Source organism: Rhopilema esculentum, chromosome 12 (assembly GCF_057945365.1).
Source record: "Rhopilema esculentum isolate cy_ngs chromosome 12, ASM5794536v1, whole genome shotgun sequence".
Classification (NCBI taxonomy): Eukaryota; Metazoa; Cnidaria; class Scyphozoa; order Rhizostomeae; family Rhizostomatidae; genus Rhopilema; species Rhopilema esculentum.
In genome coordinates this window covers 6,362,173-6,379,874 of record NC_142826.1, presented here as the reverse complement: position 1 = coordinate 6,379,874, position 17,702 = coordinate 6,362,173, and the positions used below count along the sequence as shown (strand labels likewise).

General features: G+C 35.0%; 2 protein-coding genes across 4 annotated transcripts in view; both read left to right on the top strand.

Annotated features, from left to right (window-relative positions):
* LOC135681756 (uncharacterized) overlaps nucleotides 1–17,040 on the top strand; it is a 30,012-nt gene extending 12,972 nt beyond the window's left edge. Inside the window, exons 1-2 of one of the 3 annotated variants that reach the window (XM_089111869.1) lie at nucleotides 1,457–4,012; nucleotides 9,087–11,034. In XM_089111869.1, the coding sequence (XP_088967995.1) occupies nucleotides 9,308–10,309 (1,002 nt within the window). In that variant the 5' untranslated portion in view covers nucleotides 1,457–4,012; nucleotides 9,087–9,307 and the 3' untranslated portion in view covers nucleotides 10,310–11,034. Of the gene's footprint in view, nucleotides 1–1,456; nucleotides 4,013–4,717; nucleotides 8,126–9,086 lie in introns of those variants that run through there. The other 2 variants (XM_089111868.1, XM_065196358.2) reach the window with 2 other exon arrangements.
* LOC135681754 (macrophage mannose receptor 1) overlaps nucleotides 1–17,702 on the top strand; it is a 49,871-nt gene that overhangs the window by 27,549 nt on the left and 4,620 nt on the right. The window contains exon 7 of the mRNA XM_065196355.2: nucleotides 17,056–17,259. Within this exon, the coding sequence (XP_065052427.2) occupies nucleotides 17,056–17,259 (204 nt within the window). The remainder of the gene's footprint in view (nucleotides 1–17,055; nucleotides 17,260–17,702) is intronic.

Sequence of the window (17,702 nt, the reverse complement as noted above, 5' to 3'; positions counted from 1 at the left end):
ATCAGTTTTTTAGCAGTATAGTATTTTGCTAAATTTTAGTCTGGGAGATGCTTTTTAGACCTTTTACAAGGTATAATTTCAAAAAAATTTCTTCACGTCCGACCCAACCATGGTGGGTCCTCCTACCTCACTAAACTTGATATGCCATGAAATACAAGCTTTACTACAAAGGAAAATCAAATTTGACATTTAATTCACGCTCACGTAAAAAAAGATATTTCATAGGCAATGAAGTTTCAAGTTTTTTTTATTGCTTAGGAGTTTGTTCTTGGTAAAGACTAATTTACACTGGTAAAGCTTTCACTAGTAACCTATAGACAAACCTTTGCTACGAGGTCTGCAGGGCACCACTCATTTTCGCAGGGCAGAAATCCTTTTCACCCCCCCCCCCCCAAACCTTTTGGTCAAGTTACGCCCCTGGATGCGAAAGCAGAATTCACTGGAATGGTCCCCAGGGGCGGATCCAGGATTTTTGGTGACTACAGCTCAAATCTTTTGGGATCGGAACCACGCCCTCCTTGCTTGCGGGACACGCCCACTATATGGGCAAATGATAAACCATGTGTGTTTATAGTTGCTTCGTATTCATAAATACTCCTTCGAACATCCTTTTTCTATTTCCAGGGACGCCAGAGAAGAGGGTGTGGGGGTACAACCGCCCCTGTTGCCCTTTGGCAGAAGGGGCAAGGGTTGTTTTTAATAAAGTTCCCTTGAAACTGGCCAATTGTAATAATCAGAGAGATTCGTATGAAATTCTGAACTTCTCAAAACATGTAAAATAATTCCTTGTGCTGAAAGTTAGCCAATGTTGAAGATACCTACAGATAATAAAATTGCAGTTACGTGTGAATTTGTAGAAGCTGAGAATTATCTTTCAAAAGCCTTTTTACTCAAGCCTGCCCCCCTCCCCCCTCTTGCCGCTTGGTCGTTCCGCCGTCCCTGTCTATTCCCTAGTAGGTCCTTGCCTTTGAAGCTACATTACAGGGGACCCAGGATGTGAAAACGAGCAATAGTCTACTGTTGCTTTACAGGGGACAGAGAGCGGAGAAATACCGTGGATACTCATATTCTATTGGTTAAAAGGCCATTTTCAAACCTGACTATAGCTTGACTATAGCTCGCGCCAAAAATTATAGTACGGGTTTCATTGTCTTCGATGCCTTTTCCAGAGCAAATCCCCAGACCGACTATAGCTCGGAATATCCACTGTAGCTCAATTCTGGTTGGTTACTGTCAACAAAGAACGAAACTTCTGATTCGTCTAAGTTTTAATATTAGACCATTCTGCGCTCAGTGTTTTATATCTTACCTGGAGAGGCACTGTGATGACACATTGCCAGCAGTGCATGTTTGTTAATCGCATTTGATAACCTATACCGCTGCTTTCAAATGTGAATTCCGAAAATCAAACACTGAGATGCTGAGATTTTGACTATAGCTCGAGCTACAGTTGCTATAGTCTGGATCCGCTCCTGGTCCCCCGCTACATAAGGCAAGTGCATTGATTGAATCTGCTTTAGGCCGAAACTTTGGTGGAGGATCAAACTGGCACTTCGTTACGAAGGAAAACAAACACGAATCTGTCGTCGTTTTAAAAATGAAGAAAAACAGATCAAGAGTACCGTGGTTTTAAAAGTACCTTTGTGAATTTGACGTATCAATTTCATCGATTTTAATAAGTTGGTGTGACAATTGTTAAGGGTTTTGCGTTCTAAAAAATAATATTTATATTATTTATAAACAACTGTCAATCGGGCAGCTGTGCCATTAATTTTATGGCTATAAACAATTAAAGTAATTGTAAAAAATATTTTGTTTTGAGTTGGTAAAATGAGGAAAGTTTGAATTATAAAAATTGTAGCCTGAGGAAGGTTATGACTTTGACTCTGTGTTCAAGGTTGCCGCTTGTACTTAAATCTATACGTTCTACTTGCCATATCTCCAAAACAATAGCAAAAGAAATTTCAGAGAAGTAAGGATGTCCTTTTCGAAATCCTAGGCCTACACAGACTACTATACATGTTATTCTGTTGGTCAAAGTGTCTGACTCTGTCAATCAAGTTTTCATCAAAAGTCGACGATAAATCAACTGTTATTGAACAACTTGCTTGACACGGTGAATCGCAATTTCTTTTTGAACAAGTAGCTTCATGCTGGGGCTTATCTTTTGTAGTTTTCTGCAAAGTCTTTATTATCTCTGTCAGTGTTGTGCTACAAAAGCCCATCTGCACCCGTTTGCACAGCTGCAACTTCAAATCAAGTTCACATCAATTGATTATGTTTTATTATCGATATAAATCCGATGAACATTTTTTTCAATCACTAGTTACTGGCCAAAATGCGCTAAATTCAGCGCTTCTATCAGAGTTTTTTTTTAATTTCACAGCTAAATTTTGCAGAATCGTTTATTTGGCGTGCTTTCTTCACATCCTTTCAGACCATTTCCTTAAATTGTTTATTCTTCAGTACAGCTGTTCAGAATTTTTTTATCGGTAGCAGAATTGCTGCCTTCGTTTTTTCATTGTTTATTTATTTTGAGAATTTGGCTATAGATGTCCTCTGATAATGCTATTTTGATTACTAGAATTTCAGTCACTTCTTCTTTAATTTTTTAATTTCGAGTTGGATGTTGCTTGCATTTGTTCTTTGTTTGATATTTTTCGACCAAGATTTAATCATCAACCAAGTTACCTAATTTGTATTCGATTTCGTCATTGAAAGCTGTTTTCTTCTTCATTGTTGCCCGAAAAGTATCTTGGACAATCAAGCAGAGGAAAGCAAAAGCGAAGTTAGCAGATGTTATCTAGTAAAGATTCATACTTGGAAACTCTGAATAAAATTACCATACGAATGGAATTCGGTTTTTATAAAGAAAAACTCCTGAGAAAATTGTAGTTTGTAATAAATTAGCTCATTTGTTGAAGATATGAATTTGATGACATGGCCTGCCATCAAGAATTTGTGTCTTCTTAGCATGTCCGGTAATAGCATGCGAACAAAAGGGGCAGAGATCAGGGAACCAAAGTACGATATTGTATTCAGAACAACAGTTTTGACAGAATTCTTTACGAATGTAAACACAATAACTGTGTAATTTTAGCTTAATCTCGTTTCAATATTTCTACTTTGTTTTTTTTCAACGTCATATATAAATACGATATTGACGCGGATGTTTAGCTTAAATTTGGAAACTCCATGGTTGCTGTTAAAAAGTTCTTTCAGGTTTTTAAAATGCTATCTCACCTATCCATTCTTTCAAATCAGAATATAATCTTTTGTTCTTGCAAACCTAAATTTTTAAAGAAAACATGGCGTGTTAAAAATTCTAATGAATAATGCAATAACTCATGGTGTACCTCTTGCTCAGAATTTCAAAACATTTTATCTGAAATGGCCTGCTGTTCGAATACTGCAGAGATTGTTTGTCATTTTTTGCTAGATGGAAAGTTCTGGTGAAATCATTGGTATGCATTTTGTGTATGAAGCTGTTTGCTTTATCCTAATATGGTCGTTTGTTGAAAGGTCATTTCTTGAGGTATTGCTACTGGCTCACGGTTGTCGAGGTTTCGGAAACAGTAAAGAGTTGATCGTTGAAATCCAGCAGGTTAAACATCAGTTTCACTAATCTATCCTTGCAGAAATATGATGCTATTAATTTACTTAAAGAATAAAGACCCGATAAAGATTTGCCTTTTTTTATTTCAGACAATGCAAAGTTTGCAAATATTTTAATTTAGCATCAGCCTTCCTGTTTGCTTATGCTTATTGCTAGTGAAGCTGAGTGAAGACTCCTTTCTCAGTGCGTTGAATAGATTGTCAAGTGCTTTTCTCGTATTTGGTATACCTGCCTGGCATCCACACTGTTGGCAAATACGCTTGTCTTAGACACGATATAACTTTAAAGCTCTCTTGCACTGTTACTGGCCGCCGAAGCATGGTTATGTTGCTAGTCATTGCCTCTTCGATGATGAAGGTTTGACTTCAGTTTTGGCTAGGGGATTTTGAACATCAGGTACATTCGTAAACATTTTTTTTTCAACTTCTTAGCTGAAAATGCTTCAAAATTATTCAAATCAAAATTGTTTCAACTGAATTCTGTTTGTGGGGTGTGTTTTATCTGTGAAATTGTTTCCCGCCCCCTCTCCCCATTCAAGTTTTATTTAATATCAACATCTCATTGTTGTCAGTGATAATCTAACTTTTACTGGACGTATAATTTCTTTCCTTAAAAGGAATCGAAGGGGAAAAATTTAATGACAGTGTTTTAACTAGGTAAAATAGCCAATTTATGGGGCTTTCCACTTTTGAACGTTGATATTATGTCGTTCCAACTATTTTTTGCAATGTATATATGTCAGTGTTTTTCAGAGGCTATGTTAACGAGGAACGAACAGCACCATGTTTTTTCGACCTTATCTTTGAAATCTTTTTGATAATTTATACCCACTTTCTTCGAAATCATGACACTGATGCGCGAGCTGCGGTCCCTACCACTGTCAATCTTTTGGTATACAGTCGTCATTTCGCACGAAACAATTTGACTTCTGCTGAAAAATTTCTGAACATTTTCAACTTCGCTGTTGATTGGCAAGATTCTTATTTTTCTCTTCTGAAACTAAAGGTATGTTTTAAGATTGATTCACCACTGATTAACTTACTATGAAAACGTGGTTAATTAAGAGACAAGACAGGCATTATTATAAACTGGAAGTCTTAGAAATAATTTAATATATGCTTCTAGTATTTTTCCAATTTGTGTTAACTATCTCAGCCGACTGTTTCCTCTTGTCAGTGCAACTTGCTATAAATCTTGACTGGTGACTTCTGTTTTGTACGAGCAAGTAAACCGTTTATCCCGTTATTGTTTTCCTATGGCAATATAATATATCCTGTCACTCTCTGACCTAAGCAAGATCTTCACAATTACGATGGAGTGAAGGTTTTTCGTATCTTATATTGTTTTTGTTTTCCTGCTTCGGTATAGTTTTGATCAGAGCTTTCAATTGTTTAAGTCTATATATAGATCATTTTAGGTAACCATATTCATCTTTTTTAAAAGGTAACGGTATTATTGTTCTTCTTTGTTCAAGGTTCTGCAGATGTGCTGTTAGATAAATTTTGACATTTTTTTGTGTATAGTTAGTGTCAGCTTTGGCTTTAATTCTTGATCGTTAGAGCCTTTCCTTCGTTTTTAGGTTTCGCTCATTTTTTTATACAAAACTGGCTATAAGAAACGAGTACTGTACAGTCAGAAATTAAGAAACTATTAAATCGCGAAAAAACTGAGAACAACGAAATTTTGTAAAATCCAAGAACACGATTGCCCTTTTTGGCCTAGAAATTAAGACACAAGGAACAAAAATATACTTCTCACATTTAAATACAGCATCAGAACGGAAGCAAATCTCTTGACGTGATAAAAAAGGTCACGAGCATTTCATAACATCATTCATGACATCATAATTAAGAAACTTTCAAGAAATAATGAGTATCGAAATTTTACAAAACATTAAGAAACTGGAGTACTAAACATCAACCTTTGTTTCTTATAAAGAAATAAAAGTAATATTAAAGCTTGAATACACCTTTCTATAAGTTTTTAGGAATAAAATTATGTGGTTGCAATTTGTAGACTTAATTTCTTTTGCGATGCTTATTATTTATTGCCAATACCACTGCCGACTTGCAAACATCAAACATTCATTTTCAATCCATTTAAATATTCATATCTCAAATGACCTCTCCTTTGCTTTCTTACAACTAGCTTCAAATATTTCGTGTGACCTCACAAAGAAGTCAAAATTCTATTGTAAACATCAACAGTATTTCGATTATATCTCGACCAGGTCATTACGCAGAGATCACGATGAAGAATCTTGCCTCTGCTCTTATTTTAACATATAACTGTTAATCAATTCCAGTTTTATTTCAAGTTTATAATACACATCTTGCTGTTTTCTTTTTGAGAATCTGTGAGTATTCCTTTGACTTTAAAGTCACTACCGAACACGTTTTTACTTCATTTCGTGGCCAGCATGTTTATGTTCTAGCTTCTAGTAAATTGACATTGAAGCATAATGGATGAACAGTTTGTTTGATTTAAAACCAAGACAACAAGAAACATCCACTCTCTCTCACATTTTGTGTTTAGAAATCTTTTTCTTTGCAAGTATTTTTCTTTCATTTTGTTTTTTTTGCTTTCTTTCCGTTAATGCCATCTTTTTTCTTGCGATCCTGGTATCTTAGCTAGTTCAAATTTGATGTCATTTATTTATATTTTATATTTTATATAGAGTTTAGTTTGATATATCCTGTCTTTATCTCATAACCAGTGTAACAGTGGGGTACTTTTAAACATCAAAGACGTTGATGCTTAAGACCTTCTTGATAGGAAACATAGAATAGAGGAGCCAATAGTTTACCTTCTTGAAAGGGATTTAGAGCTAGCATAAAATGGGACAGGGCCCTATCTGTAGCCCCTTTATATCTGTAGCCCCTTAGTTATTGTATCTTTTATATATGCTAAGCCCCCTTTCCATAGCCCTACACTTCTGCTCTATGGGTGTATTATACTTTTCTGCACAAAACGCTTGATTTACGTGGATAAACTTCTTTTCCTTCTGCTTTTGAGAATACGTAGAAGCAAAAGATTTTTGTTAAAATATCCTTTGCGATCTGCGTCAAGGTTTTGGATACGAAAAATCTATCAAAAACGAGAAACGTTTGGTGAATACCACCGTCTGGCACAGGAACGTTGAAATAGGGACATTTTGCTTTCTTATTTAACAACCGAATTTTGTTTAGATTAAAGAAATTGAGTAAAAAAAAACTGTTTTCAATAATGCTCAGGGCAAAGGTTTGAGTAAAAACCTTAGTGCATATGGTCACACATTCCCCTCCACCGCTTTTGATCTAAGTTAACTCATGAGTTTGAAATTAAAAAATTTTCTTCCTCGTGAACTGATTATATTAAAATAGGTACTACATACAAATAACAGGGTGACAATGTTAAATACAAATGTCAACACCAACAATGGTACACACAAGTACCACGACATTACAGTTTCTACTATGATCTTTAAACCACCTCAGATCACAAAATTATCTGAAGCTAACTTACGTTTGCAATTTCGATCAAATTGTTGAAATTTGTGCAGGGAAGCAAAAGGTGCTACCTAGTTTCAAGTTTTATGCAGCACGTTTTTTATTGTGTTGTAAGAATTGTCTCAAAATTGTAGAAGAAATGGTAACCAAAATTCATTATATATTCTCTTCACGATTCTACGTGAATGGTGGCTACAAACTTGCCTTTGGGTATAATAGGCCGATGAAGTTGTAACCTTGGAAGAATTGCCTGCAGTTGCATATGTCGACATGTCCTTCTTCTGTCATACTTTCGGTCAGTCGTTTGAGATCTTTATTACCTTCGTTGACTCTTAAAATTTGCTAATGTTATGTACTACATAAAGTGGGGGCCAGTAAAGTTTACTTTTCTCCTTGCTTGTTGCTCAAAATGGAATGCTTCTCTTTTTTATTCTATGTTTTATAGTGGGTAAAAAAGAACTGTATGAAGTGTTTGAGAGTACCAGCCGTATTTTCTCAGGGCCTAGCTTTAAAATATAAGCACGTGATCTTTTTGTCTCTGTTATGTTTTCCTTTACCGTAACATTATGAGATAATCTTATCAAAAGTATTGCAGGCTCATTGTGATGTATCTGTTAAAATACTAAATCTTCTGATAGTTTCTGAATTAAGTCTCTTGTCAATTTACTTCATTATTGTAGGATATGAATAAGATTATTAAGGGAGTCGTCATGTGAATCTGTTTGAATGGAATAGGTTACAGGTGTTTTGTGAATACCCAGAGTTTCACCTGAATTTTTAAGGGTGTTTTCAGCCTATGTTCATCATTTACGCATTGATCCAATAAATTCTTTCAACCAGACCAAAATATACTAATGAGAGGATTGTGATAGAAAAACGGAGTTAACGATCTTGTTTTACATGATTGATATCTTCATCAATAATTAATGAAAATTTCTTGGATTACTCTCGTATCGACCCATCTCGACCCGTCTTAATCAAAGAGTATTGCTATAAACATGGGACTTGATCTGCGCAAACGGTATGTAGTTTCGATGCATCGATGTAAAGCTTGTCAGAATTAAAATTTTAGTTCTTATCAGAATAATTTGAATTTTAGGCTGCAAGATTTATTTTATAGACTTTTGTTCGTAAGATAGGTAAGGGCAATTTTTTTAAAAACACTTAAGTTAGATTTTGTTTGTTTAAAACGTACTGTATCTTAAGCAATATTTTAGGATGCAAACATTCTCGCCTACTTTTCTACCTATATAAGAAGCCAAGCACACTTTTGTCTGTATTCGCACAATGTATTCTTGCCGTCTTCTACTTTTCTTTGAATCATTTGAATCAGACTTTTCTTCAACTTGTGCTGCCTATTCATGTTTGGAATTAGCGTCATCTCGTAGTATTGTTTATACTATAGAATTGTTTTGAGAAGTGATATTTGTAATGTTGTCATAATAAAAAGTAGACCTTAATAAAAGTAATAAATGTATTAAAAGTATTATTCACATGCTCGTGTAAGCAGTGTACTGCATGTTTGACCATCAATGGACTATCCTGCGGATTTAACATCAAAGTCAGGCAGTGAGGATCGTGGTGGAATAGACGCTTTACGAGTATGAATATTTTTAAGAAGACGAGTATTGCTAAGTTCCGGTTTTACAAGATTCTAGTTTGGTAATTTCAAAGTACGCTGTCAGAATTTTCCCTGATTTGAGAATAGCAACTTTCCCTCCTTTCGTATTTTATTTTGTTTATTCTCAATAAAACGCTTTTTTATCAAATCTTTTTGTGTCAATTTGCGTAAACTAATGAAAATCTCACGTATGAGAAGGCAAAATCTGAGAATTTCTGTAAACAATGTTTTCATTTTTGCCTGTCGTATTACTAACTGTTTTTGTGTTTTTATTTCGACATGCTTTGATTGGTAAATATATGAACTACTGTCCGCTGATGATGATAAAGACTGTCTTAAATTTGTTCCCTTTTTGTCCTAGGAATGCAGTGTGTCTAAAGGCAAGCTCAGAAAGATGGTTGTTTTATAAAAGAAGTGTTTTAAAGTGGAATCGGAAGAAATAATTTTCTTGGTATCTGTATTTTGAGAAAGTTTTTGTGATTGAAAGTAATCAAGAGGATTTTGTGAACCACTTGACACTCGACCAAGGCACTCGACAAGTAAAGAATAAGACCTTGAGCTGTGAAGATCTAAACTGCTTAAATGGATAAGCATTCACAGACGCTTCTTTTCTACTGGAGTCTCATAATTCTGGACATTTTTACATTTCTCCTGAACGGAGTGACATGTATCATGTTTGTACGATTTCGAAGGCGACTACTTGCAAGCACCCATAACAGGATACTCTTCTCAATGGCTCTAGCAGATACTCTTGTTGGCATTTTCGGCACTTCCCTGGGTGCTTTACTGCTTTTAAAACAAAACAGTCTCTACTATAAGATTTTTGGTAACATCCCAATGTTCAGCTCTCTTTTCATATCTGTCCTGTCGTTGGCGTTGCTTACCCTTGACAGGTTGATTGCCCTTAAAAGGCCATTTCAATATAGCTCTCCAAAGTATCGTCGGCTGATAACGAGGCTCCTTATATTTTTCTGGGTTGTGCCTATCATCATTTCAGTGCAGCAGATCATCGTTTTCATATATCTGTCATCGAAATACGAGCTAATTGTCCGAAGCATTCTTTTTTCTGGTTTCTTCTTGCTTGCAGCGCTCGTTTTAATTTGCAGCAATGGCTTTTTGATCTCTAGTATCAAGAAGCATTTCTCGGTTGTTCGCTCAAGATTTTCAAAACAAAGTGGTGCAACGACTGTTGTAGACGAGGAATCACCAACCGATTACGCCCCAAAGGGAGTAAGAAAATCTGTTGTATTGGAGCTGCAGGAGTCACAACAAAAATGCAAGCGTACTGCTGCATCGGGCAGCGATGGTCAAATCGGAAGTAGCATTAGAGGCATCAGAAGACTGGAACTCAAGCAAACATCTATGTTTTGCATCGCGATAGTTACGTTGTTTCTCTTATTCTGGTTGCCGCTAGCGGCCTATCGGACGTGTTACGCAGCTGGGATTACCTTGAACATATCGTGGCTACGTAGATTTGCACTTTGTCTCACTGTTCTCAACAGTCTGTTAAACCCTGTTTTGTACTTCTTAGTGAAACGGGATCTGCGTAAATACTTGAAAAGAACATTTATTTGCGGGAATTAAATCGGGAATTAGTGTGAAGATAATCAATGGTGTTGGGATATGGATCGTATGGTAGTATGCTGACAGAGTCCCTTTGGATTGAGAACAACCAATAACTAATTTGACGACTACTACAGAAACTAACAATTTCTTTAAACTCAATTGAGTGAAAAATTTATTTTCTTTAAGATATTCACTTTAGGCTTCTTGAAAAGATATGCCAACCATTTTTCACCCCTTTGGTTCTATAAAGATGCATCGCGTCAATCTGCTCTAATACCAACGCTCGAACATTTTTGCAAAAAAGAAATCTTTTATTATCAGCCTCCATATTATTTACCATCTTTAAGTGAGCTGTAACGTAATGCAATATTTTTCAAATGATTTGAAATGTACCACTTAGTTCTTTAGTAAAAAAACATCAGGAAAAAGTTGGTCGTTTTGTTTCAGAATACAATAAGGCTAAATAGAAAACTGGTGTACCACAAGCTCGACAAGGTGTTATGTGTTGTTACACCCTTGGTCCTTTCCACATTTAAATACCAAGTTAGGTAACAGCTGATGCACCAACGCTTTCCACTTTGCCAGTTGGGTAATCTAATATTAAGAAATTATTTCTAGTCATTCCCTCAGAATTCAAAGAAGAGAATATTTATAATTTGAAGTATGAGAGTCACAAATAGTGTTATAAACTAATTCAGAGTGAAATACGAAATGTGAAAGAGAGTATTTCTGAAATTAAAATGATATCAAACGTCAACATGTAGATTTGTCCTTATCTGAAACGCCTTGAAATTGACATTTTGGTTTTGCCGATTTTATCTACTACACCCCCAAACCTGGCTGTTTTAAAGCAGGGCCATCGATGACGAGAGGACTTTGCAAAACAAGAGAGTGTTTTTGCAAAATCTGCCATAATAAGTCTTTAATTTGAGTTTGCCTCCCCTTCCCCCTTGACTTTCCAACTTGGTTTGAGACCATTTTAAGTGTTTCTAACACCACTGACATCATGGTACCAGTCTGGCCCTCTTTTCTGAAACTTACCATGGTTTGTTACTTTATCACTTAGTGTAAAGTCATTATGCTGTTTGGATGTCCATAATTACATCGTTCTTTGCGTTTTCTCTTTTTTGAAGATAAACTGATAACGTCATACTTGAATTATTTAATGTAAATATTGTACATAGAATAATGTTAAAATGTTATAATTGAAAATGTGTTCATCAGTGTTTGTTTTTCTATCGTCGATGTATACATTTTAAAAAGATAAATAGAAAAAGGAAAGCGATGAAAGAGCGAAATGTAGAACTAATCTACCATTTGTCGTGCGATGTTTGGGTCACATTTTGACCATCTTAGTTGATTTCTTTTGACTTAAAACACTTATCAATATATGAAAAAAAGTAAGAAAAATGCCTTATTCTCGCTTGCTTTGTTGTCAAATTGGCATGCTTGCTTGATAATGTTCTGTGGGAGTTATAAACCTGAGATCAGGCTTACGGCTCAGAAATGGCTTCAAAAATTCTGTCTAGCATCTCCGTCCGACCCTTATCCGCCCGACCCTTGTCCGTCCAAGCCTTTTCTGTCCAAGCCTTTTCTGTCCGAGCCTGAAGTTTTTCTCAGGCTAGGAGCTATTTTTTGTTTACGATATTATGTTACGTTTTATTATTTGTTCAGAAGAAAAACTATAAGTCAAAGTTCGTAATTTACTAATCTATCGACATCTAGACCTACAAACATCCACATAAGGCCTAATAATCATTTTAATTTTACATCTTCTCAGCAGAACAAAATATTAGATATATAAGGCTGGCTGTCTTTTAGTAGAATGACTACAAAACACTAAAACATCAAATATCCAGTAGGCCAATTTGAAAAAATAACAAAAAAGAAGCAATTATTTGCCAAAGTTAGTAAGTTTCTTGCTATTGGAGGCGTTCTTATCATATAATGAGTGATTAAAGCAAAAGAAGTAATAAGATTGAATGATATATCTCCAGCATTTAAGATTAAAAATATTGTCTTTTTCCAAAAATGCTTTACTCTGCAAAACTCATAACAAAGGTTGCATCAATTTGTGATAAATAGTTGACTATTAATAAAAAAGAGAAAATTTATCTAGTAATTTTAGGAACAGGACCTCCAAAGACCCTGTATATTGAATCACACAGAAAGATTGATTCGATGAAAATATTATTCCCAAAACTTTTGTGAAGTAGCCCGATAAGATATCTCACACATTAGAGGAGCCGACAATGTTTTGCTGGTGACAGACTGTTTTTGCCTCTTTTCGATTTAATACTAGAGATTCTATTCTAATCTGTTTCTTAAGTCTACAAAAGCGAGCATTGTTTCTGGCTTTATAAGAAGGTCTAGTCAAACTTACATTTATACTTCACTTGTTTCCATTTCGGATTAATAGTCTTTCTTAAAGGCTTTGGCGTTGTGTTTCCTATTGAGATATGAAACGACGAAATACTTTAAATTCATAACTGTCTATTTTAAGAGAGTTTGTCGCCATTGGCTCATTCATTTTGTGAATTCTGATGATATCACGTTTTACGTCTTAAACCAAGATTTATCATTTTATTAGCTGGTGCACCGCTCTGCTAAGATGGATTTAAAAATTTATGGATAAAATTCATCTCAAAATGAATGCCAGAAAAATAAGCAACAAGTATAAGTTCAATCAGGATGTCACCAATATTTTTAATTTAAGCAGGTTTCTCCAGTCCAAGGTAGTTTTGCAATTGAATGTCAAATTTCGTAGCTAAGCGCTAATCTTTTCGTGGATTTGATGGAAAAACGCCGAGATACCAGTCAAATCAAACAGTATAACACCGAATTCAAGGATTAATTCTTTAGTGTATTTATGCAGCTGTTTACGTCAAAAGAATGGATGAAGAGAAGAGAGCGGAGAATCTTGTTTTCTTTTTTTTCATATACAATTCAGTATACACTAAAAGTTATTTCTGCTACAAAATGTTTTTCATTTTGATCAAGTTATAGCTAGTATTTCTATAAGTAAGTTAACTCATAGGTGGTATCACGGGATGGTGACTCCTAAGTGAGGGAGGGGACGGGTACTCTGGAACCTTGCAAAGGGGAGGCCCATCTGAATATTCTAGAACCGGAAATATTTTGGGGTATGGCAAACTCCATTATAAAAATGTTTTTGTTTTAAAAAGTCATTGATCTCAATGTAGTAAGTATGCTGAACGCTGGGCAGCGGAAGAACAATATGTCTTATTTTATGTGTATATTCAGCGGATGAATTTTTTCATATAAAGATTAATTTTTTGGGGATATGACATCTTAGGGGCAAAATTTTTGCCAGATTGACCACCTTTATGTAAAATGGTTTAGTATTCCCCTAGGGGACAAGTACTCCCTACTAATCGCCAGGACACTTTATATTATTCGCTTATATCCGAAAAAATCGTAAGAGAATAATTGGTGAGTTTGCATATCGCAGGTTTGGGTGTGGTCCAACGAGAATCCTGTACCCAGCACCACCAGCGCAAACATGACTTAAATTTGAACAAAAATCAGTTGCGTATGATCTCCAAGTGCCTTCTATCAATGTTTTGATGCATTGCATTAAGATGCAGATAACAATGCGGGCCTTTAAGAAAACAACGCAGCAAACCAGAGAGATGTGCAAAACATACCAAAAACGCATGCCAGCTTTCGTTCTAAAAAAGCCCTTAGCATACCGAAGAGAAAATATCAATCACTTATTGCTTTATGCAGATCCTCTAACGTCACCTCGTGAAGCATGATATCACAAAACAACAAATTGAAAAATGTTAATGTCGCTCTTAAAACTTAAGCCAAACCACATCATCGGATGAAGGTTTTTTCGTAGGTAGATGTATCAGAAACAAAAGCCGATCTCATATGACGATCCCGTAATTTGAAGTGGTATATATTCAATATACTTTATTATGCTTGTTGTGTTGTCGGATTTTGTCAGGCTGATTAAATTTTGTTATTTCACCTGTCTTGAAATATTTTGATGGGTTTATCTTAACTATAATGAACGGTTGTGTTGGAAAATAGTGAATGATTTTTTTATCAATGTTGTTTGAAGTTATGTGTAATATTAAGATGCGATTTAAAACGAATTTATAATATGGTTGTATTAGATTGACTGTTTGGAAAAATGACTATAAACACCCTTAATGTAGGTCGTTATAATATAACAATTGATTTCCTAAATAATGAATGGAATAACAGGAATATCATCTAATATTTAATCCCTCTTCGAGTTGCCTAATGATCTCATTTTCAAAGTTACACATTGCCTGTGCGGCATCAAGCACTTTATTAGAGAGATGAGTCAACAGTAAACGTCATCCCGGCTTTGATGTTGGTCAATATCGGATTCGGAAATCGGCTGATAACGACAGCCGGTCAATTTGTAGCACTGGATTGTCATTACTATTCAAGTTTCCGTTGGTACTCGAATGATCTTTTTGGTAGTCTTTGTTGCATTTCTCCCAATATTTTGTAGCCAGACCCACTCAACCCTATTGTTTTTTGTCAAAGAGAGCAGATTTTCATATTTTGGAGGGCCTAAATGATAAACTTATCATCAAAATTGTTGATGCTTTTGAAAGTAGAAACCCGTGAAGTGTATCGCAGGTGCAAACTTTTTAGTTGCAAGACTTCATTTGAGATTTGCGGAGCGAATGCAGTAGGCGCATTTTTTCCTGAAAATAGATCCTGAAGTTTTTAAAAAAGATGAACTGTTTGTTGGCAACTAGAGATCAACATCGTAGTCGTTCAGCTTTTTAGTGATCAGCGGAGCTGATTACTGGATTGCCTCCAGACAAAGTAACTCAATGGAGCTACCACGCAATCATCTAACGCCTTAATTTTTTTCTTTCTCATCGATGATTCAACATTTGGCGCTGTTTATATACCGAAAGGCCGCCGGTTCACACATGTTTAGAAAAAAACTTAAAAAACTTTAATTTTATTTTATTTTTTCCAACAATTTTGATTAACCAATCAATCAAGGCAATTAATCTAACGCCTTAATTTCCTTGCTTTCTTTTGAATGCTTTTGACAAGGGGTCTAGTGTAATTGGCACTGTCTGAAGTCTTTAAGTAAGGATTCAGGTGGTAATTAGCGAAAAATAAAATACAATCTGCATTTAACAAAATACGTACGTACATGTGATTATTAATTTTTGTTATCTACAATAATCAGCTATATCTAGTTTTAAATTTAGTTCTTTTGAGCTCCCGATCTTGATAAAACACTTGATACGTGAAATAATATGTTTGGAAAAAGGAATGGTACTGAATGCATGGACTTGCGATAGCGAACAGTGTTATTGGACTCATGTTAGTGAAAAGATCGTCAACGTAAAATTATGTTTTAGAATGATTTATAGCTTTATGATGGCTGCATGTATATATTGCTGCTGGTTTTTTATGAAAAGGTTAAATAATCTTCTTTTTTGTAAAAGATACCTTTGAGTAATAACTTGCACCAGAGTAACAATGCAGCGCTTATGTAACAAGAGTATATTAAACAAAACAGAAGGATGACATCAACGTGTTCTTTGTGAGAAGTTTTGTCTGATATTTTCTTCCTTTATCGTATTCCATTATCGTATTCCATTATCGTTATCTTATTCGTCTCAAGACTTCGCATCGAACAACAGGAGATTACGTCAGACGTTCACGCCTTTTCCTTGCGTGTCTTGTTGTTACCTAGATTTGTAACAATGCTTCATCATAAACCTTTGAATAGTTGTTTATTTATTTCCTTTTTTATTCTTATTTATTTCTTCGAATGGCCCTTGCCCATTACAACAGCCATTGCAACCTACTTTTCACATCAGAGGAATCTTCGAATGCAATGGTCTTTTTCATGATTGAATTTGTAAACAAAACTGTTTAGTGCAGAATTTGATTGCTAGATTTTATTTCATTATTTCAATTTAATTTCCACAACACGTGTTTATCTCTCGTGATTCATAAGGATTATCTGAGTGTGAAATGCATTTTCATGGATTTACGTCAATCTCCTGTCTCATTCATACTTTCAATATTGAAACACCTCGAGTTTTATGAAAATGAACGGATGTTCTTTCTGATAATCATTGTATGTTAATTTGCTTGGAGACAATAAAGCAGAACAGTTCTCACTTAAATCAGATCCTGATCTGCAAATGAGAAGATTTTCTGTCTCTACCTTGAGTAAGCTTAATAGAGTTCTTGACATCCAGAAATCAGATATTTTACTCTTTACCTTATAACCTAAAAAGACACCAAAAAATACTTCTTAAATATTTAAAATCGGTTAGAGCTGTTGCAAATTGGGTGAGATATGGCCAATAACAGATATGAACATTGCTAACGGGTTAATTTTCTTGGGCTTGCTTCATGTAGTTATGAACAGAGACCAAATTTTATTGACTTGATGGGGTTTGCATGGCCAATATCTAATTCAATATGGTGATTTCACACATCATTTCACGATGCGTTAGCTGGTTATTTTGTAATCTAGGTTCAAGAATTCTTTATGAAAAATTTCCAACTTCATAGCTTGAGAACTTTAAAGCTATCTTTTGAAACCTGAATCATTTACAAAAAGGCTGTTGGCACATTGTATAAATGTATCTACGCACTATATATAGATTTTAAAAACATTCTTATTCAGTTAGCTATTTATACCAAGTATGCCAGAAAAGGATAAGCGTTGATGCTGAGTTTAGCATAGGATACAAAATAAGCATTTTTCATTTTAGATACAAGTTGGCAATGCATAAATGACAACTGTGATAAGTCAATTCGTTTCTTCGACCAACTTGCAATGTGGCATGATGCTAAGCAGATATGCAAGTCTTTTGGTGGAAAACTTATTGAAATAAACAGTAAACCCGAGAACGATAATGTGACAAATTTAATATATAAGGATGCATGGATTGGACTGAATGACATAGCCGAAGCTGGTAAGACTGGACCCTTCTTTGTTATTCATTGTTTAATTTTGTTAAGTAATGCCTCTACCTTAACCCTATTTTTTCTTTCTCTGTTATTTTTTAGTTAAGACTTCTCAATGGAGAGTAACCGTCTATATATACACAAAGATTTGGTCTTCTTTTACGTGACCTATACCAAAAATCTTGTTGACATTAATGTTTATCCGGTATCGAAACAAAATATTTCATTGCTTACTGTTTGAATAAAATGGTCTGTTCCAACCAGTCAGGCTTGCTGACCACGTTTCAGCATAGTGCATATAAAAGTTTTTTCAAATGCCCAAATACGTCAAAAACCAAAATAAAGAATTTGATTGGTTGCTGCTTGATTGGCAGGTATTTTTGACAGGACATTTTTATTACGCCAACTTTAAAAGTTTCAGAATCTTGTAATAAAATTCAATTCAATCCAC